This window comes from Dipodomys spectabilis, unplaced genomic scaffold (assembly GCF_019054845.1).
Source record: "Dipodomys spectabilis isolate Male_0828 unplaced genomic scaffold, ASM1905484v1 ptg000526l, whole genome shotgun sequence".
Classification (NCBI taxonomy): domain Eukaryota; kingdom Metazoa; phylum Chordata; class Mammalia; order Rodentia; family Heteromyidae; genus Dipodomys; species Dipodomys spectabilis.
Genome location: NW_024871203.1, coordinates 3,755,019 through 3,778,913, shown reverse-complemented (window position 1 = coordinate 3,778,913; position 23,895 = coordinate 3,755,019). Strand labels below are relative to the sequence as shown.

General features: G+C 34.6%; 1 protein-coding gene across 4 annotated transcripts in view; it reads left to right on the top strand.

Moving 5' to 3' along the window:
- Positions 1 to 23,895, top strand: part of Cnksr2 (connector enhancer of kinase suppressor of Ras 2) — a 218,098-nt gene that overhangs the window by 159,149 nt on the left and 35,054 nt on the right. For all 4 annotated transcript variants that reach the window (XM_042670199.1, XM_042670198.1, XM_042670197.1 and 1 more), the window contains 7 exons: positions 1,343 to 1,391; positions 1,815 to 1,987; positions 4,573 to 4,646; positions 4,961 to 5,032; positions 9,865 to 9,932; positions 15,956 to 16,056; positions 18,073 to 18,625. In XM_042670199.1, the coding sequence (XP_042526133.1) occupies positions 1,343 to 1,391; positions 1,815 to 1,987; positions 4,573 to 4,646; positions 4,961 to 5,032; positions 9,865 to 9,932; positions 15,956 to 16,056; positions 18,073 to 18,625 (1,090 nt within the window). The remainder of the gene's footprint in view (positions 1 to 1,342; positions 1,392 to 1,814; positions 1,988 to 4,572; positions 4,647 to 4,960; positions 5,033 to 9,864; positions 9,933 to 15,955; positions 16,057 to 18,072; positions 18,626 to 23,895) is intronic.

The following is a 23,895-nucleotide window of genomic DNA, read 5'->3' as shown; positions in this document are numbered from 1 at the left end:
TTCTATCTGTTTCCTCTTGGAAGTTATCATAATTAATCTTAGTCTGTATACTATCTGACTAGACACAGTGGCTAATTAAAGGCTAGATCAGTCAATATAGCTGTGGTGTTGCTGCGCCATATATATGAAGCTGTTCCAGGATTTAGCATTGACCAAACAGGTGAATTTAACTAGGATAATCGTTTAGGTAGCCAAGTATAGTATAGAAAGCATATTCAAGGCAACAATTATAATGATTTTTTTGTGGAAATCAAATGAAAAAGTGAAATACGGGTATAATAATGTAGTGTAGTCAGTAAATAAGATGCCCCAAGAGATTATTTTTCTGGTATTAGAGTTTAAACCCCAGCTCTAGCACTTGCTTGGCTGGCAGTCTATTGCTTGAGCTATGCCTCCAGCATGATGTTTTGCGTATTTGGAAAAAGAATCTCAAGGACTTTTATGACTAGGCAAACAATCTTCCAGTTCTCAGCTTCCTGAATAGCTAGGATTATGGGTGTGACCCACCTGTACTCAGCTTCAGTACATAGTTTTGAGGTAATGATGGTGATATTGGAGTGTTTAAAATATCAAACATATGGTCAGTGGGGCACTGGTGGCTCACGCCTGTAAGCCTAGCTACTCAGGAGGCGAGATCTGAGGATCACGGTTCAAAGCCAGCCTGGGCAGGAAAGTCCGTGAGACTCTTATCTCCAATAAACCCCCAGAAAACCAGAATTGGCCCTATGGCTCAAGTAATAGAGTGCTAACCTTTAGCTGAAGAGCTGAGGGACAGCACCCAAGCCCAAAGTTGAAGCCCCACAACCAACCAAAAAAAAAAAAAAAAAAAGACATATGGTCATGGAAGTGAGTGTCTGAGGAATGGAAAGATAAAGATCTTTGGAAATGGGAGCCAAAAAGCCAAGGTGCTAACATCATCGCTATGACAATTAATCATGAATATGAGTCATGGAAGTTAGGCATAAGAAGAAAGTATTGATCCAACTGCTGAAATATTTATATTAATAGAGTAGCAAAGTGAGTAATATTCATATTGTCCAGCCTGCTTCAAAGGTATTTTGTGAGAGTCAAATGTGATAGTGTCTGAAAATAAACAATAAACTCCTGAAACGATACATAGGTTTTGTGTGTGTCTGTGTGTATGTGTGTGCACGTGCACGCACCCTTAGTTTTCACCAATGCTTCATAGTCTGTGCCTCCAGAATAAGTGTAGTGATAATATTCTTTCCTAATTCATGGGAGATTAGAAAGTTAAGTGTCCTGGTATATTAATGTATTTTGAAGGATTAGAACAAAACATTACTCTAAGGATCAGATAACATCCTTCCCTTTTTGATTTCAGACATTTCAGCAGTCCTCTCTGCAGCACAAGTCAAAGAAGAAAAATAAAGGTAAGGAGAAAAAAAAAACTTTACCTGCTTCCTTTGAACGGAGGTCATCACCAGCACACTTCATCGATCCTCTCTTGCTTGAGCCCAGTGTGGTTAGGAATAGCATAATCCCCCAGTGTAAGAGCTCAGAAGTCTGGCTTCTCCTTCAATTCAGTTACAAAACTGATACTTTTTACAATAAATACCTTCAACAAGTGGGAAGACTAGGATTACATGTTTTTAAATTAAATTTTGTGTAACTTAGGTAGGTAAAAATGTTTTACTTTGTTTCTATTCTATAATACAATGGGGTAATGTCACCTTTAAGGTTAATACGTGCCCAGCTTATTTTTTTTTTAATTTCCAGCCTATTTTTAGGACCTATAGATCTATATTATTACCTTTTCTAAAATCTCAAGCACATTTTCACTCACTTATCTTTAGGGCCTATAGCAGGCAAGAGCAAAAGGCGAATTTCTTGCAAGGATCTTGGCCGTGGTGACTGTGAGGGCTGGCTTTGGAAAAAGAAAGATGCAAAGAGTTATTTTTCACAGAAATGGAAGAAATATTGGTTTGTCCTAAAGGATGCATCTCTGTACTGGTACATTAATGAAGAGGTAAGTCAAAGTAGTTTGTTTTCTTATTCTATTCCTTATCTTTAACCAAGAATGTCACCATCTTGAGACTTGCATTTTAAAAATCATGCAATCAAAATAATCATATAGTCACTTACTTTAAATTTAATTCAAAAGATTTCTACTAGTTATTTTTTCCTTCAACCTCTTAAAATGGTTTCATTTAGGAGTTCTGGATCATTGTCTTAATAATCCTGATGTAGCAATATATCTGAAACACAGGTAAGGTATAACAAAATTCTATATATGTAACTAAAACTACCATGCTAATTTAAATGGTAATTCAGCTAAAAGCAATATACATGGAAATTTGATATTGATTTTTTAATGTCTTGTAGTTTTTTCTCCAAGTTTTGCATTTTTTTCTTTGTTATTTTTGAAGAGAATGCACTTTAGTAACTTAAATCAATATTATCTCAATTTATTTCAGTTTTCCTTAAAGAAAAAATGAAGTAGTACTCTAGTTTTTAAATTACCAAGTATTCATTTCACAAGACCAATTTTTGGGGAGGAGAGTGTACTTAATGTATTTTTTTTTGTGGTATTAAGAGTAGGACTGATTTATACCCAGGGTGATCATCACAATCTCTTATGTCGCTCAAAAATATGCCAAGAATATACTTTTCCACTGATATGTCCTCAACTCTATGTTTTTATTCTTTTGATAGCTGTCAGTTTACTGTATTATTAGGGTTTGGGGTTTTGGTTTTGGTTTGGTGGGGGGGAGTTGTTTTGTTTTGTTTTGTTTTGCCTGGCTCAAGTAGGAGAATGTTACATCCTTGGACCTTTTTTTGGTTTAGTCATTTTTGAAGTATAGTATCACATTTTTTGTCCAGGCCTGCCTGTACCACAATCTTTCTACTTATGTCCCCTTAGTAGCTGGTATGACATGCACATACTACCATGTCCATCTTTTGTTGTTGTCTAAGTGAGGGTCTCCCTGTCCTTTTTACTTGGACTGGCCACAAACTACAATGCTCCTAAACAGGTGGTATTACAGGCATGAAACACTGTTCCAAGTATTATGTCTTATTTTAAGCAAACTGTAATTTTGGCACACATTTGTATTAGTTAGACATAGTAAATGCTTTTTAATATGTCAACCAAGTTATGACAAGATACAGCATCTTGTGTTTCTCTTTATTGTAAGGTCACTTGTAGATTTATCCAGTATACACTAGATTAGATTCTATTTTTCAAAGTTTAACTGGCAAAAACCTGTAGTCTCCCCTTTTTCTTAAGCAGAAGCTATATTTTAATGAGCAAGTTTTTGTTACTGTGTTAATCTTGAGAGAGATGAGTGATAATTGCATGGTATGCAATGCAAAAAATACCTTGGCAGGATTTTTGTAGAAGAAAATGTACTCTTTTTACATCATTATGTGGCAACAATACCCCTTGGAAGTATTTTGAATTGTTTAGACTTTTAATTTTTTAATTAAGGGCATTAAAATTAACACAGTGGAAAAGTCTAAATATTTCTTTATATAATACAAGTTCCAGTCACTACCAGTAGCATCTGATTTTTAAATTTTGCATAAAATTCAGTCATCACATATACACAGAATTGAAAATCTATATATTTTCTTTGAAGTAATGAATAGGAGTATACTCTCGCTTAAAACTGATGTTTAAGAGGTGTAGATTGGTATAGAAGACCAAGTAAAAACTTGGGATAGTAAACCTCAAAGAAGCTTGGTCATGATCAGAACAAGGAACCCAAGGATAAAAGGATGTAACCTTTAGTCTTAGCTTAATTGGGATAACTGGTACCAAACTTAAGAGTCAGAATAACTCTTGTATCATATTTTTGTGCAGTTCAAACAGAATAGGAGATACAGATTTCATTCCATTTTTCAGATTAAAAGTCACCATTATACTAATAACAAGTGTACAAAGCTAGATATTTGAAGAGCAGCCTGACTTTTTTCATTTGTAAAGTCATCCATCAATACACAAACCACAATTAGAAAAAGTTGCACAACTAGAAAACAATCAATTCAGGTTTGATAAGAGAATGTTTGGAGGAAAGCAAGGAAATTAAATTAGTAAACATTTCTACATTTTAGATTGAGCATTCAAATAATAGAAAATTATGTATTGCAAATATAAACTACAGTATTTGTATGTTATAAAAATAAATATACTTTCTCACTAGAAATTTTCTTTTTTGGTTTGTTTTCATTTTTGCATTTCTGGGGATGGAACCCCAATCGTTATACATTGTAGGCAAGTGAGTGCTTGACCACTGAGCTACATCCCAAGCTCCAGAAAATTCCTTATAAAACATCTTTTACATTGAAAAAGGATGATATTTTCTATATTTATCTTAATATTATGATTAATAAATGATTAAATTTAAATTAAAAATGATTAATACAGTAAAGTAAGTATTCAAAGCATACTTTCAACTTATAGATTATAATAGGTTAAGAATAGAATTATCATGTCCAATTTATGGAATTAAATCAACACACTTATTAGTATATATACTTAAGGCACAGTCATACAGTATAAACTTCGAAACTTTTTGTATAGTAACCTAAAACACAACTTTGCTTCTTTAGGATGAAAAAGCGGAAGGATTCATCAGTTTGCCTGAATTTAAGATTGACAGAGCCAGTGAATGCCGCAAGAAATAGTAAGTTGGTTTTATTCAGGGAAAGGGAGAGAAGGGATAAGATTGTTTTTTAATTCCCAGCTTTTAAATTATAGGTTACTCATCTAATGCTTTCAAATTGAGATAACAAGAAAACAGCTATAAGGACAGAAAATTGAACTTTACAATGATTTCTGTCATCGTGATAGATTCTATAGGGGTGTGTGTGTGTGTGTGTGTGTGTGTGTGTGTGTGTGTGAACTTGGGTTAGATGTTGAGGCACTTTTAGCCCTTATAATAATTTGATTTATGCTTATTTTCCAATTTGTAATAAAAATAAATGTCCTTTTTTGCAGTGCATTCAAAGCCTGTCATCCTAAAATCAAAAGCTTTTATTTTGCTGCTGAACATCTTGATGACATGAACAGGTAGAGTATTACTTAAATTTCAAAGTATTTAGCTGGGTGCCAGTGGCTCATGCCTATAACCCCCTAGCTACTCAAGATGCTGAAATCTGAGGATCATAGTTCAAAACTATCCTGGGTAGGGAAGTCTGTGAGATTCTTATCTCCAATTAACTACTAAGAAGCTGGAAGTGGAGCTAAGGTAGACCACTAGACTTGAGCAAAAATGCTTAGGGACAGCATCTGGACCCTGAGTTCAAGCCCAGGACTGGCACACAAAAAAAGTATTTATCAGATATTAAATTCTAAGCTTTCTCAGTAATGCTTAGAAAATAACCCGGAAGTTTCTAGATTGATTGGTTTAAAGTATTGTGGACCCGCTATAGTTCCATGTGGCTATCCTGTTTTAAATAACAGCATTTACCCACAATATCAGGTTGTAAACCTCAAATATATGCAATACAATTGTTTTATTTTCTTTTTAATTGTTATTGTAAAGGCGATGTACAGAGGGGTTGCAGTTACATGTCAGGTAATGAGTACATTTCTTAAAGAGAGACTTCTCAGAAGAAGGAGTGAGAATGGCCAATAGACACATGAAGAAATATTCAATATCTCTGGCCATAAAAGAAATGCAAATCAAAACAACATTGAGATTCCATCTCATTTGCCTTTCTTTACATGTCTCTAAAAATGGTTTCCAGGCATTTTAAGTATAAAAACTGTAGCTTCATTAGTAGGCTTGAGCAAACTAAATGAACACTCAATGTGTCTTTATAGAGATTATTCTCTGCAACACGAGAACACAAACATAGGTTTTGCAAAGCCAATAATAAGGTATAAGGAAATAGCCAGAAAGAAGATGTTGAAAATATTTGATTAGATCCTTTATTAATAAAGGAACCAACCTTTCATGTAGCTACCTTTCTTCAAATTTTGTAGAGGGCACCTTGAATTTAGAGAGTTTTATCTCTTTGTTCTCAATTTGAATGCAAATTGAATGCATTTGTGTTTTAATTATTTTAGAATTCTACTGTTCTAGTTACTGTCAATTTTATCATATATTTAGCTCAGTACCATGGGGATAAAATGAAGTGTTTACATCATAATCAAATTGAAAATAAACAGCATTACATGAGCATGTCCTGTCTTAAAAGATGGATAAAATAGATCCCAGTCACCTCCCACTAAAAACTCACATGATTTAATCATTTATGATACATGCTAATTGGGGCCTTTTTAAGATTTGAAATTACCTGCTTAAAATACATTTTTATGAACAATAAAATCATTCTGGGCTTCATGTTAGCAGTAGCTTCCTATGGATGTATCTAGTTCTGCATGTGTCACAGGAGAAAAACACAAACTTGTGTGATTCAGTTTGTTACTTTTTCTAAGCAATAGGTCAAAGAAAAAATATTCAAAAATATAATCTTTATGTTCTAAGTGTGAAAGGGCCATTGTAAAGAAGCCTGGCCATGGTGCACTATACCTTTCAGAAATAAATGGACTTGAAATAATGAATTGTTTTAAAATTTAATTCTCATGGAATTGTTATTGTTTTGCTTTGTTTTTTCTTTTGGTTAGTACTTACTTTCAGTATGCAGAGTTTTTAATATTACTTGTTCATAGAAAAGAGTCAGTGTTAAAGATACGAAAGATTAGTGATAAGGAGAGACAACCACATATAGCTTTGTTTAGTCACCTAATTGTTATATAACAGGAAGATAATGCAGATGTTGATTTATTCTATATATAGTATTTTAAAGGTACTGCCTAAGCCTTCAAGAGTAGGTAAATATGTGATTTATCTGGTCACTTCATAATTTCTAAAGTATCATCATATCTACATGGTATGGAACTATATTGTGGGACAGAGTAATATATCTTTTTCTTCCCAATTCAGAAAAATGTTTATATGGTACTAGCAGTAACAGGACCTAGTTATTAAATTTAAATTTAATTTTGTTCTATAAAATCTGAGGATGGCTTGCTGGGAATATGGCTCAGTGGTAGAGTGCTTGCCTTGCATGCATGAAGCCCTAGGTCCCATTCCTCAGTACCACATAACACAGAAAAAGCTGGAAGTGGTGCTGTGGCTTAAGTGGTAGAGTGCTAGCTTTGAGCAAAAAAGAAGCTCAGGGACAGTGCCCAGTCCCTGAGTTCAAGCTCCGGGACTGACAAAAAGAACTGAGCATGTACATATCTATATATCAGCTCCATGTTTGATTATGAGTAATTTGAAAAGCTATGGAATATCCCACTATGATTCATCTGTTCCCTTACTAATGAATACTGAAACAATTTTAATTGTTGTTTTCTTGTGTGAAATCCATGAAGAGAAAATAAAGTATTCTGAGATATATTTACTAAATTTGTTTGAGCTATAGACTATTTACTATATCAGTAAACATGACCTTATAATTGTGCTTATCACCAATTTCTATTTGGCTAATTACTATTTATACATTTCCCATGATTTTTACTCTTAATTCTTTCTCAATTAATTATTCTATGTCACTTTGGACAACTCCTGTTCACTGTAAGCAAAATCATCTTGCCTATAACTTTTTGTTTTAAAGCATTAGTAGGGTAAGGTAAGGTAACAATTCAGGACTTAATATTAAAGAACTTTCCTATCAATATAGTAAAATGATTCTAAATTCACTATATGCATCCTTGACCACCTTACCTAAAATAGCCTCATTTTCCCACCACCTTTGATATTTTCATTTTTTACCTTCCTTTTTATACGTATATACGTATATGGATATGTATATATATATATATATATTACTTATGTCTATTTGTACCCCTATGTGTTGTTTGCTTTCCTAAGAGATAGGCATCATAAAAACAAGTTTGCTCATTTATCTCTGTATTTTGTGTGCCTAGAACAGTACCCTGCTCATATAGGCTTCCACTAAATGTTTCTAACATCCTTTAATGAATACATGTGTACTTTCATTATAACTTAAAATAGTAAATCATAACCAAGTTCATCAGTAAGTGTCTAATAGCTGAAACCTTAATGACATGTTTTCCAAGGAAATGCCAACAACTGTGTGGTATTTAGCATTTTGGAGCTATCCATAGTGGCCTAATATATTCACACACTTGTTTTATAGTACAAAGGTTTGAGCTCAGGGCCTTGCACTTGCTATGTTGGCACTATACCATTTGAGTCACCTCCAGCCCTGTTTTTTGCTTCTTATTTTGAGATTGTGTTTTTTTTCACTCTTTTGCCTGTGCTAATCTCAGATCATGATCCTCCCACTCTCAGCATCACAAGTAGGGCAGATTACATGCAGGAGCCACGACAAACCCATTTATTCACTTTCTAGGGACGTTTTATTATGAATATAATTTTTTTCTTCCTAAAAGCAGTTTAAACTTTCAACTGTCTTATACCGTGTAGCAATTCTAGAGTTCAGTTAAGGCAGAAACTATGTCTTACTCATTTCAGTGTCCCTACAGCATAATTCATTATTCAACACATAGCAGCCACTTAATATATATTATTCAATTGAAATGTTGTGGGGACCTTTTTAAATTTTTTGTATTATCTCATAAGGATCTTGTTCTTTAGAATATTGATCTAATTACATTTCAGTGATATTTTTCAAGTATCAAATATATAGTTCTGTATTAAAATCTTCAACGAAGAACTTTTCTTTAGTGTTATCATCTTATCACTAAAACCATCAAGCCAGTCTTTCCCAAGAATGGTAAGATTTTCCCTAAAGGACAAATGCAACCTCTTTCTCACTGCAAATGAATTTGCTTACATTTTAATTTTAACCTTTCACTAATCAGTAGAAATATTTGTCAAAAGTTATTTATAATAAAATCAACTTATTGATTTCTAGTTTACAGTCTTCTGGAGTATATTCTACTGAATTCATGTGATCAGTGTTTTACAGGATTCTAGTACCTTTTTCATTTCCCACACATACATGAGATGATAATTACTTATAGCTTTTGCCAAAATGAAACTTGACCTTAAGTGACCTATTACCAAAATTAAAGTGTAAGTTTTCAAGAAATTGATTTTATTAAAGACATAACTTTTCCTTCTTTTCAAGATATGCTAGGTATTTGATATACTCAATACCACTTGGCAAAAATGGTGAAATTATATTCTGAGTTACTTCAAAGAATGTATTTTACTTGACAGAAAAGATAAGATCTTAGGAGAAAACCTCAATCACAAGTTTTTTTAAAGATAGATTAGATACATACATACATATTAGATACATACATACATACATACATACATACATCAGATTATGGCACAATTTAATGATGTTGACTATATTGGAAAATCCAAATTTACTCACTCTAGCTCCAAACAATATAAAAAGCATTTTCTGTCCTTGGAAAACTAAATATTTTTGTATATAGAGACAAGTTTCTGGAATTACTCCTAAGGTATATTTCTCCTTGGACTATTAAACTTGAATGAGTTTAATCAAAACTATCATTTCATAGTAAAAGTACTTTTATACAGAAGGTGTATAACTTTTTTTCTTGTATCAGGGCCTGATATTATTTAAGAATCTCTAAAGAAGCATTTGTTCTGAAGATATGGAACAGCAGGAATATTTGGAGTGCTTCTACATCCAACCTTGCTCAATTCAACATCCTTTATATTACAAATAATAACAGCTACTCTATTGAAATAATATGTTTAGTGTGGGAACAACTTGTACTACAGTAAAATATGATTCATTGAAGACTTTATCAAGAATAAAAACATATATGTATTCCATGTAGTTTTAGACATCTTGTAATACTTCTAAGAGTAAAATTTAAGAAATTAAGTTAAAATATTGATTTCAGTATTTGTTTTTTAGGTGGCTTAACAGAATAAATATGCTGACTGCAGGATATGCAGAAAGAGAGAGGATTAAGCAAGAGCAAGGTAAAAAAAAAGGAAAACCTTTTATTTTACAATAGTATTGTGGGTTTTTTTCATATCGTTATCCTTTATGGTGATTCATTACAATTACTTGAGAAAAATACATCTATGTATTATTATTTGGGAGAGGGGGCACCTTAAATCCATAGCACCTAATAGGTAAAATTCAATAAGCTGAAGAGATAAGGACTGAACTCATGAGTTTTGAAAGCAGATAATGTTGAGTCCTCTCCTGATTATTGACCTTTCTTTATATTTCCTATGGGAAAACAAAATCTTTAGGACTAAAAATGATCTTTTCTACACTATCTCAGTTGGTTATGTTCTTATTATACAACTGGGATCTTAGGGGATTTTCCTTGGCATTTACCCCAGATTTATTAAAAGTGTCATGGAGCAGAATTGAAATCTCAAGATTTCAGAATTTTGTCAAGAATGCAAGCTGTGGTCAGTGTCCTGTAGTAGCAGAACATTTTTGAAAGATTATTTGCTGTACATCCCTTGGAAACATGAATCATTTTTTAATTATTTAAAGCATCCTAAAGTAAAAAGAATTTAAATACTAACACAAATGTATTTGGAGTTATGTCTTCAATGAGCACAGCTAGTTTGCTGATGTAGACATTCTAAAAGCCTACTTCCTTTCAGACTTACAGTAGAAATCTCAGCAAAAACATTTTAATAACATGTAAAAACTAAAGTTGTAGAGATCCAGTAAAGATAACCAGTCCCAAAACTAATTTTTCACCAAATGTTTAGGCAAGTATCAATAAACTTTTTCTATAAAGAGCCAAATAATAATTTGAAGGCCACACATGCTCTGTCAGAATGATTCAACACTGCTGTCCTAATGTGAAAGCAGCCATCAATAGACAAATGTACATGCCTACTTGCCAATACAGCTTTACTTCTGAACTATAAGATTTTGAACTACAAGAAAGCCAGTTTTCATACTTTGAAAAGTCTTCTTTTGATTTTATTATTGGCCACCTGTAATGTATAAACCATTTTGTCTACAGTCTGTTTAAAAACATAAAAATAAAAACAGGTAGAGGGCACATTTCACGTGTGCCAACATTTATCACCCTTTGGTTTGTGCTTTGAATTAGGGAGTGGAGATTGGTGGATTGCTGTGGAGTGAAGAGATAGGACAGGAAGATCTCAAATAAGTAGAACATGGTTGATGCTAAGAAGAATTTATCATCTTATGGAGAACTTCAGAAATGCATCCTCGAAATCACTTAAAAACTGAAGAGCCACATAAAAATGAATGAGTTACTAAATCAAAGTATAACTTATGATAAAAAATCTGCTGAGTGGATGCAAATTTGTTTTTTTTTTTAATTCATGAGAAGAAGTTGGAGTAGTTGAGTAAATGTTTCTTGGAAAAAGTAGTCAGTGAGCCTAATGTAAAGATGATAGATTTTATTTATTCAACATTAAGACCCTCATTTGCAACATTTGCAAGATCCTCAACTGACACCCTTAATTTCTGTGTGAAGGTGAAAGAAACACTCATCCTCTCTGAAATTAAGTTATATCCTGGTTTAAAAAAAACCTGTCTTCATAAAATAATAGAAGCCAAAACTTTAAAATGTACAATTCAAACTCAGTGGAAAAGGGGCTAAAGAGAATCTTCCCAGGAAGGGCAACAGGAAAGATTTTATGTTTGCTCTATTTTCAGAATGGGTTCTTGCAAGAGAAGGATACAAAGTCAAGGAAGTAACTAAAACATTCCGGGGAATGGAAGCAGCATGAATAATTCCACAGATAATATAGAAGCAATCTCCATTCAGTCAGTGTGCACAGGCAAACTTCAGTTAAGCCTGTGAAGTGTTGAATCAGTAACTAAGACATACGTTAATGGTTACAAGTTTATTTTTCACCTTCATGCTTCATTGTAATTTATAGGCCTAAATTTGTGGTAGGAGTACTGAAAAACATACCAGCTATCCTTTTCAGATATCTTTAAAAGACATAAATTAATTTCTTATAACTGTTTATAGATTTCTTTTATGATTTCTTTGAAAGGCATAAGAATTAGAAGTCTGAAGAAATATATTGGTAGGAGAATGAATCTAGGAAAGGTGTCAATCTACATAAACAAGGAAGCTTGGATTTTCAGTGTTAACATTTGTATTTTATTGACATTACATTGAAGCTGAGCATGATCTTGATTATAGTGAATTTCCTCTGTATTCATTATTATCAAATTTCATTATGGATGAAAGAACTGGTACATTGCATTCCATATGCAGGTTCCAAAAAGTATTTATTCTGTGGACTCATTCTGCCCTGGTCTATTGTGTGAGTATATATTTTAATACATAGCAAAGTGTGGTAGAAATTGTAGGCAGATAGTGTTACAATTGTTACAATTCACATCTCTCTCGCTACTGCAACACAACAAAATATCTGAAATAATTCCTAGTTCCACATAGAATGTATGTCCCTAATGCACTTTAACATATGGCAGAAGCATACTAGATTTCCTATCTCACGTATGATTACTTCTTGAGGTATTCTACATATCCTATAGATATTTCCTGTCTCCCGAATACTATGCCAAATACTAGAATTCAGCTTCATCCAAAATTACTTCTTTGAATATTGAGAGTAGACTGGTAACTGCTAGTCTTCAAAGAATAGGGAAGAGTGGGGAAAGGATGATGCATGAGTACTAAAGCATAGCAAGGGAGGAATTAAATGTGTGGTGAGCTATTGCTTAATAAGATGAGTATAGAGGATAATATACTAGGTGTTTCCAAAAGCTAGACAAAAGGAATTTTGATACTTTTGCCATTAAGAAATGATAAATATTTGGTTGTAATCTGGCTCTAACTGCCAACACCACGGGCTGTAGGCTTACGGTAAACCCTGCCTTTCGCACATGCTTACAGTAAACTCCACCTGTGTGTGGTCTGGTATGACAGTACAATCCTTTTGTGTAGTACAATCCCATTGGTCACCTGCCCATGACCAGGCTTGACCTCATGGATTTTGCCTTTAAAAACCAAAGAATGGGGACTGCTCGGGGTCGCAGTATCAGCTCCCGAGCCTGTCCTGCCACCCTGACCAGTCACTGTAGGAACCTTCTCAATAAAGTTGCTTCTTTATTTAAAAAAAAAAAGAAATGATAAATATTTGAGGTCTTTGAAAAGCCCTCATGACACAAAAGCAAATGAAATTTATTTGATAGTTCTAATGAAATGTCATTTTTTAGAAATTATCTTTTTGAATCCATACATGAAAGTAAAGTAGAAGTTTGCCTCTTCTGGTCATGCATGGCACTGCTTATACAGATTACTTATAAATTTACATGTAGTATTATATTACATATCAGTGCCAGAAATGTTAAAATATCCAATTATTTTCTGCTGTGAGACAGCTCTGAAAATAAATTCATTTGATCTTTCATTAAAATTTAGACTAGTTCTAGCCTTGAAACGATGCCATGTCTCTAATTTTCCACACACACCCAAAGAGCTTAACTAAATTTTTAATGTAGCCTTTTTGGGACACTCTCTCTCTCTCTCTCTCTCTCTCTCTCTCTCTCTCTCTCTCTCTCTCTCTCTCCTAAACACACACACACACACACACACACATGCACATACCATCACATATAGCTTAGTATACGAATTTAATTTTTAGAGTGGTAGTTCTCTCCTTTTTAAGCAACACAAGAAAATTTTAGATTGATGGTGCTTTTTAATAAACCAAGAATTGTATCAAATAGTCAATATGAATTCTTTCTATTGTAGTTGAGGAGAAAAAAAGAGAGAGAGAATCTCCCAAATCTACCACTATGGAGCCCTGAATAAAATGCTGATGATCTTTTCCGTGTACTAAACACAACCATTTCCTCACAATCCCAAGGTATCAGTCCAAGCATCAAGGAGAAAAATCAGCCAGAGTTTCTAGAAATAATGAGAAGGATGAGAGTGAAGTAATCTTGGCCAGCCTGTTGCTTTGAGGGATTCACACTGACTCCCAAGTAGGATTTCAGGCTCTCATAAAATTGCCTAGTCAATAACACAGGCCTCCAGATTTCACTTTCCACTGATGGAAATTGCTACAATTAAAAAAATAAAAACTAATGTCAAGAAGATGAATGCCAGGCCTTTATTGCCTCTGTGATCTGGGTCAGACTGCCCTAGCATACTACCTACAAAAACATCCAGGAAGATAAGCAGCCCTAGTACTTACTGTGTTCAGGGTGCAAGGCATTTGAATATAAGTTACCTTATTTGGTACCTCCTAAACATAACTCCACATAATGGTTGTTATTAGCCTCCCCCTTCACAAATTAAGAAAACAAATGAAGAGAAGTATGGTTAAGGAACCATTTCAAGACATAGACACAGAACTCGGTCTAAAATTGAACCTACATCTGCCTTATTATATAGGTCATGCTTTGTTGGCCTGCATTTGCATGATCTGTGTCTGAGCAGCTATATTAATTCATAAGGAGAGACTTAGTTACACTGTCACTAGCCAAATATGTCACTGTCTTTCTCTATGTTTTGGTTTGGTTGGGGGCAGGTGAAAAGTCTCATCATGTAGACCAGACTTATCTTAAACAAAAGGTCTTCCTGCTTCCTGCTTCCACTTCTTGATTATAGGCTTGCTCTACCATCTTCCACTTTCCTATGTTTTTCTAGTAAGAGAAAACATCAAATTTAGATTAACTAGCCATCAATTGTCTTTTACTCAAAGGAAAATAATGGTCAGTATCCTTGTGCTTGAAGGCCTAAATTATTTATTATTAAATTATTTATTTTATTCCCGGTATCCTTTGATGAAGAGTTCCTACTCACAGTAACCAAAATTAAAACTTAGAAGGAGGTGGAAAGACTAAATAATAATGAATATGCTTCACATTGAACTCTCCTACAATGTTAAAACAGACTCAGAAGCAATCCTTAGAGCTTTAAGACAATGCAATTTCTTAATCCAAATCCCAAGTCCATTACTCCTATCTGCCATATGATAATTTTACCATTAGTGTTAGTTATGCTTATTATTAATCAGCACCACAGGGCAAATATTACAATTGAGAATTTTTGCCAAGAGAAAGGTTGCTGTAAAAATATGTCCTCTAATTTTTCATCTAAATCTGAATATTAGGTGAGCCTTGTGATAGATCTTTAGTGATTTAAATTTTCCTAAGCATAAAGAACCTTTTATTTTAATACCTTTTCTTGTCTGAGCTTAGTATAGATAATACTTCTGGATTTTTGTTCTTGTAAATCACATAAAAATTAACCTACTATCTACAGGGTGGCTAAGAGATTAGTGGAATAGCTTTGATTTCCGCTTCCTCTAGTAATACATCTCTCAGAGTTGTTCACCCTCTTTCTTGCCTGAAGACTGTCAAGTCACTTTGTCTATTGGCTTACATTTTCTACCTTTTTAAGTAGTTCTGAAGTTTGGAACTTATAGCCTCATCAGCAGATTTGCCCTTTTGCATTTGGCAAGAATCAGAGTTTGCCATGTGTTTCAAAAGAGAAGTGGGAGTATGGTGTTAGGGAGATTCATGTCAGCATGACTTTGGAAACGGTGCTTGTTAGATAACCAGTGAATTGAAGCCAAAGAAAATAATTGAGAATGTTATTTTGTAACTGTTTGTGTTAATATTCATCTTTAGGATAAAATAATACAACTTTGAGATGCATCATGTGATAGAACTCATTAATTGGCACTGAATTCAGAATGATTTGGTCTAGAACTGAAAGAACCATAAACTTCAGTTGGCTTCCACATTGCCTTTTCCCTTACTCCACAAAATTACAGCTATGTGTGAGCCCTTGCTTTAAAGGGAGGTTGGAATTAGGTGATTGTGCCCTTCATCTTCAAAACACCAGCTGAGAACAAAAGTTGGTGACTCTGGGGTTAAAGGAATACTGGAGAATGTGGTATGGGAGTGGAATTTTAATTTCATTTTGTTAAACAGTAACGTATGTTACTAGAATGTGACTAGAAACATTTCCTAGAACATTGATGTATCTGTGTGTATGAATTTTCAGATTACTGGAGTGAGAGTGACAAGGAAGAAGCAGACACTCCATCAACGCCAAAACAGGACAGTCCTCCACCTCCCTATGATACTTACCCACGGCCTCCCTCTGTAAGTGTATGCTTAATACAGCACCAGATTCTCTCACCTGAAAGATCCCTGTGTATGTTTAAAAAATTATGTAGGGAATTGTAGGTCAAACCTCAGGCTTTTTAGGGAAAAATAAATTTGAAGTCTAACATGACGAAGAAAAATATTTTTAATTTATTTATTGTTTTTGTAAAGGTGGTAGACAGAGAGGTTACAGTTACATAAATCGTCACATAAAGAGTACATTTCTTTTTGAACATTGTCACCCTTCCCTCACTCTCTCCAAGTAGGAAATATTTAAGTGTTCAAAGAATATTTAATCAAGAAAATAGTGGTCAGAACAGATTAGAACTGTTTATATCATAGTGGTCTTCCTGGAGATATCAACCAAAACATTCTTTAAAGAAGAGATAGAAATTGACCTTACTCCACATGAATGAATTTTATTCCTATGTGCTTTAGAAGCAACTGATAAAACTTAGTGTTATAGAGCCAGGGTTGTAGTTCAGTGGAAGAATTCTTGCTTAGCATGTTTAATTCCCTGGATTTGATTCTCAGTGCCACACAAAATAATATTGTATCCATAGTGAAGATATTTGTGCATGTAGCATTTTAGATGGCCATGGGATCTGGTTTTGTGTATGTTTAAATAGTGCTCGAAAATTCTCAAGCCAGTACAAATAATTCTGTGTATAAGCTATGCTTTTGATCTTTTAACTGGTAAACAATTGTCCTTGTTTTGTCGAGACCATTTCATCCTATGCCATCAAAATTACTGACACTATCTAAGAATCTCAGATCAGAGCTAATGCTCTCAGATCCCTAGCCAAGTTACTTTAACAATTAATTCTGCCTATATTGGGACTGAATATTCCACAAGAGAAAAGGAAGCTGGGTTTAGATGACAACAACAGTCATCCTAACTCAATTTCTGTTTTTGCAGGGATATAATTCATATGTTTCCTTTTACCCTAAAACATTGGGATCTGAATACTTCCTTTAAAATATTTATTAAAGAGAGAGACAAAACACAGATTTACTGAACAGCTTTTTAAGTATATATAGCAACTTGTGAATTTCAAGAAGGGAACTTCACATTATTATTAATACATTGAAAGGTAACCAAGTACCCACAAAAGTAATTTTTATTACTCCTTTATTATTATTATAATATATTATCACCAATATTATGGTTTACTACTCCTTTATTAAGAGGAATGAATTGATCATCTCAACCCCATTTGCGACCATCACATTTAACAAATCTGGCCTCTTCTGCCAGAAAGGCACTTAGCCTAGCCTGTTAGCCCCCAGAACTAGAGTAAGGCTTGCCACAGGAGGTATGTACACTGCAAGTGTTCTACATTGTTCTCCTCTTCCTAGTCCTTCCTTCTCCTTGGTTGCGCTTTATGCACAACATAGATTCCCAAACTTTAAATTCCACAGATAAAAATATCCCTCCTTTTTTTTGTTTATATATCCTACAGTGTCTATGCTCAAAGCAAATGTTAATCCCCAACAAGATATAATCTCATCCTGTGTACATTTTTAATTCTCTAGACTTGACAAAACCTTAAGACAGCTGTTCTGTCGGCTCCCACAGGGGCACATATTCACCTAGGAAGAAAGGTTTAGTCTGTGTCTATACAATTTTTGCTCTCAGATCCAGCAGCCTGATCCAGCAATAAGCATTTGCAGATGATATACTTCTTCAGAGTTGAGGTTTTAAACTATATTTTTAGTTGACTATTTCTTCTATAAGCACTCACATTTTAACAAACAGCATTCATTGCGTGAGATAGTATTAATGTATTGAATTTTTCGTGAGAGCCTGATACAGCTGTATTTCATCCATGTCTCTATTTCTAAACAAAAATGCTATCTGGCGCCTACCTTTGGGATGGCTACAAGCTTGCTGAGTCCATACTTGACCACCTAAAAACCAATCACTTAAATATTTCCTGGTCAACACGGTCCTTGGCACTAGACGTGATCTGATATTTCTAGGAAGACTAATCAAAGGCTCCTTTCCTGCAGATGAGTTGTGCCAGCCCTTATGTGGAAGCAAAGCACAGCCGGCTCTCCTCTACAGAGACCTCTCAGTCTCAGTCATCCCATGAGGAGTTCCGCCAAGAAGTAACTGGGAGCAGTGCAGTGTCTCCCATCCGCAAGACAGCGAGTCAGCGCCGTTCCTGGCAGGATTTAATTGAGACGCCCCTGACAAGTTCGGGCTTACACTATCTTCAGACTCTGCCCCTGGAGGATTCTGTCTTCTCTGACTCGGCAGCCCTCTCCCCGGAGCACAGGCGGCAGTCCACCCTTCCAACTCAGAAGTGCCATCTACAGGATCATTATGGGCCATACCCTCTAGCTGAGAGCGAGAGGATGCAAGTGCTAAATGGCAACGGGGGCAAGCCTCGAAGTTTCACGCTGCCTCGAGATAGTGGGTTCAACCACTGCTGCCTGAACGCGCCAGTTAGTACCTGTGACCCACAAGATGAGGTGCAGCCCCCAGAGGTGGAGGAAGAGGAGGAGGAGGAGGAGGAGGAAGAAGAAGGAGAGGCAGCAGGGGAAAACATAGGAGAAAAAAGTAAGTATGCTTACAGAGATTTGTAGTCCGTGGACACAAAGCCCTAACCTTTTCAAAAAATAAAATTGTTACTTTTCTTGCATAAAATCATGGTCTTGCTGCATAGGAAGTTAGGTCTCCCTTGATGCACTACTTTCAGAACTTTAGCAAGCAACATGAAAAAAAATGCTGTATAATGAAGCTTATGGGCCAGGACACCCAGTACTGGAACAAATAATTGGTTTGTTTGTTTTTTCCAACCACCCATTTGCCTTTTAAGGTTAATAGTTTTCTTTCCTTTTTCTTCCTTCTCTTATCTACTTTCTTCTCATCCGTTTTTCCACAGTAATTGCCCACCCCCCGAGTTTCAAATAAGAAACTACAAATGCTTCAGGCAGGATGTTGGCAGACCCCTGAACTTTGGTTGAATAAGTGAAAACATGCACAAATACACATATTCACCCATCCCCTACACACACACACACACACACACACACACACACACACACACACGTGCACCCTTTCAATGTCAGACTTAAAGGAGAAATCAAAAAACAGTTTTATTCCAGAGAAAGATTTTACATCGCATGTCTGTTATTATAAATAGCTGAACTTGTTTCTAGAAACCAATTTGCCAACACATTCATCTACTTTCTGGAGATATGTATTAATGAAAAAATCAATTTCATAAAAATCAACTTGAAAGAGAGAAAAGTCATTTAAATAATCGTCTTGGGGTTTTGGCATTAAGAATATGTTTGGTGGGAATCAAGTACTTTAAGCAACATGCTAACACCAAGTTTTTTTAGCTGACATAATATTGTGTTCCAAAAGTGTGAGGCTAGTTTAAAGGGAAGGCTATAACCCACATTATTTTGGTTAGGAAGAAAATTATAACTTGGCTATAAATCCTAAACATGAAATGCAAAAGAATGTAAGTATAGGAGAAATAGTATAGCAGACTTTACTCAAAATGCAATCTGAGCCAATTTAGACCAATGGTGATGAAAGTAGTTACAAATTTGGTCCCCTTCTCTTTTTAAAAAATTTCTCTTTTTAAAACATAGGAACAAAAATGGAGCTGTCAGCCCATTTTGCAAGAATTTGATACAGGATATAGTGATCTAAGTTTTTTGGTCACAATTGGAAAAACAACTCTTAAGTTACCAATAGGTCAGAAGCCTGATGTATGAAGTTTGGTTCATTTAAAATGAGAGCCACATTGGTGACTGTTGTCATGAGAACACAGTAAACCTCTTTTTATAGTGCAGATCTTCATTGTATTACTAAATGAAAATGTTGTATCTTCTACAAGAAAATATAAGAATTGCTCATCATAAACCCCACAGGCTGAACCAGCTTCAGTAGCTATAATCTCCATGAAAATGTACGAATTGCTTATAATAAACTTCACATGCTGAGACAGCTTCAGTATGAAGTATATTTTAGCCATAATCTCCATGAGAAATATTACAAAGGTGCAGGAAAGGTAATTACCATCTATTACTTGCCAAGCCCTCCCAACAGTGACATCTCTCAGAGATTATGGAACAGTCTTGTGGAGAAATATTAAGAAGTCATGCTAGGCCACTGTAGGACTTCTGGCAGACATAATTCATGCTCAGTGTCCTAACAATTCCTAGAATTAATAGCTTGTTTTCTAAAATTTTAAGATGAATTTGAAATGTCAGTTCAAGTTTCATCCAGGTACTGCACAATTGCTATGAACAAATATGTGGTTTGTTGAGTATTCTATAAACATTAGAAAAAATTAACTTCATCCAAGGAATTTTAAAATAAACTACTGCAATTAGGCACACTCTCTAAAATAGAGAATTCTATTCAGAATTTTTTTCCATCATTTCTATAAGGAGAGTCATGGATACTGCTGTTTTTTGTTTTAATAAAAAAAAGGTCTTTAGCACTTCATCCTGGTCAATTTGTTGGAAAGCGCTAGAAAGGATCCAAAGGGTAAACATGGTACCATTCCTGATCTTTCTTCAGGTTTCCAGGAGCTCGCGGAGCATCTCCAGTTAAATGGCTGCAGACTTTCTTTCTTCTAGAGTCTCTTTTTTTGTCGTTCTGTTCTGTACTCCTAAGTGAGTAGGATTTTTTTCTTCAGGTTCTCAATGAGTAACTATCTGGTACTGTCCATCTTTCCCAGTATACTCTCCCTTTGTGGAACATATAAGGCAGAACATCCCTAGTGTGTCAATAATTTGAATATCACATATTTTATAGTCTAGCATTCTGGGGCAACCATGCTCTCTCAATCATATCTGTTTCACAAGAGGGGTAGCCCCATTTTTTTCTGGGTATTTTTCCATAAATCTTCCACTTGATGTCTCAGTGTACTTCAAACTGTACTCAACATTGCAATGCATTTCATGCTTGCCTAGAAAGATGGTCCTTGTTTGATGCAATTTATGTTTACCATTCTAACGATGAGGTGGGATTGCAATATCATTGCTAGTAGTTAGAAGTGTGCAACTTGATAAAAATTCATGTGGAGAAACAGCATTAAAATTCAAAATATAATTTCTGATCTAGCTATAGGGTAGCACACTTATGACTAACCTGAGTATTCATTGGCAGTGAAGATACAAGTTGCTTATTTAACCCAAGCTGTTAATATCATGCCAACAGAGCACAAATTACACATAGGAATGAGAAGCTGTAGCTATGGTATCAGCTGTCACATGATATCACACTTTTCAACGCAGCTCAGTGACTTTACTATCACACAGTTCATTAGGCAGCCTATAATTGTAGAAGTCGAAGTCTATCAGCAATCTGTTCATTACTGACTGTCCTGCCCAAGGCCACCATCTGGTTTGACCCACCAAGCAGAATTAATAGTAATCAAGTGTAGATGTACAGGGGAAATACTTTTGCTATATCTGGCATTTGCAGCTTTTCAAAAAATTAAAATGAAATGTATCTGAAAGAGGTGATATCAATCAAGATGCGTTGTATTCATAAACTGTTTTGTTGAATGGTAACCCCTTTGTACAACTATTTAAAGATAGGAAAAACATAACTTTTTAAAAAAGAAATATCGGGAAAGTTAGCAAAAGGGGTAATCGAAGAAAACATGAAAATATGCCTTTGGGATGAAGAATTATAGCATCAAACAGACCCCTTTGTTATCATTAGTATTTTATTTCACCTTATATAATGGCATATATTATATGGTGCCTACAAGGCAATCTAAGAAGCAAGGTGTGCCTAAATCCTAAATTTCTTCTAAATTTTCCTTATGGCTGTGGAATTTGGCCCATCTTATGAGGTATAAATTTAGCCTTCCTTAGAACAGGCTTCAATCTTGTTCACATGGTTGAACTAGGGTACCTTTTGTCTTATTTTGAAATTCAATTATTTAACTGAGTCATGCTGTGATTTCTCAGGCTGAACTCATTTTAGTCTGAAATGGATGGTACTAAAAGTACACAGATGAGACTTGTCTTATTTTCCTTTGACTGAAAAGTCAGCTTGAATATTAATTATCCTGACCTACTTCAATGGCATTTGGGAGAAGACAAGTAATTTCCTATTATCCCAATTAGGAGTTTCCAAGCTTATTGAGGTGTGGGCCTTATAATACCTCCACCAAATTAAATTATTAATTATGTCAGCATATGCAACTTTCGAGAGGCATAATCAAAAATTATAGGATCCATTAGAAAGATACACTTAATTCATAAATCATCTACCCTAATATCACAATACTACTTTTCTTTTGTCATAGTAGGCAGTTTAGATGAGGTTTTCAAAAGCTTGGTCCCCTAATTCTACTTATTTCCCCACTGGCAGTTATTCTTGGTGCTTTCATTTACTCAGCAAAGTTACATTGTTCTCTTTCCATTACATTGGAGATTATACATTAATAGTTTCACTTAATTTGTACATATATTTAGTTTGATCTTAGAAATGTAAAGCAAAACCTAAGTCTTCTGCAGGGAGGGAAATGGATAAAAATCTATTCCCTTATAACTACTGTACACATTAGGTTGTCTGAATGAGATATTATTGGTGTTCTCAAAAGGAGATCTGCTGAGAAATATACTTTAAAGTTCTATTTTTAAAATCTAGCATGCTTTGTTGCATGATTGATATCTTAGGAACAGTGCAGAATATACAGCTCAATAGCCTAAAATCTGCATTTATCTAGGCAGTCAGGTTGGGTAACATCTACCAATATAGTACAGAAGAAGATACTTCATCCTCTTGAATCATTGTAAGGATTCTACAGTAATTTCCTGAAGATTTTCTAAAAGCCGTGAATTTTATTTTCGAGAACACTCGGGTAGGAGATGTGTGGGCAAGGGAAAGATATTCTCAGAATGCAAAACTGTGTTGAAGGAGGAGAAAAGGAACAAGTTAAAAACAGAAAAAAATGTCGCAGCACTTTTCACTTTTTTGTTTACACAGTAAATTTTGCACACAAAGGATTTAGAACAATAATCATCAAAAATCTCTGAAATTATAGTTCCAGTCTAAAGAGAGTAGTTTAGTGAATGATGCCTGCAATGTGAATTAAAAGACATGATAAAGTAAGAAAAAGAATAATGGACCCTTAAATATGTCACCTCTGTAAAGTTTAAGGCACCATCTGTCACTGGTTATATAACAAGTGTATTTAAAGAAAGAACAGCATCTAGAAACATGCCTTAATACTATATTTTCTGATTCTGAAGAAATACTGCTAGGGAGACATAAAAACACAGAAGATTAAATAAAAAGTAGTCTATTTGTAATTCTGATCCTGGTCAGAGATCAAACATAAGCCCCTCCCTCATTTGGGGGCTTAATTAGGAAAAAATTATTGTCTTAACTTACAAGAAGTTCAGAGGTGAAACTTCCTTGTGCTGAATTTCATAGTGTACAATGTCAGAACTCTTAGTTGACTTTTCTGTAATGGCAAAAGCTTTATGCATCACTTCTTGTAAGATTGTATCCAAACAGCCAAATACTGAGCCCTCTTTAAAAGTATCTTTAAAAGAACAAAGAAAACTTTCCCTGTATCCTGCTAGCAGACTTAACCCTAAATTCCATCAGCCAAGGTTTTCACACATGCCTATGCCTAAATGACAAGTGAAACTGATTTAGACTTACGCTGCTTTATTTTTAAGATTATGAAGAAAATATACTGTAATGTTTATCACTTTCTGTATGAGTGGCTCTATCAATATATGTTACATCTTGAGATATATTTATTCATTCAAGCATTATTTCACTCCTCTCATATATATGCATATATACATATATATATATATATATATATATATACA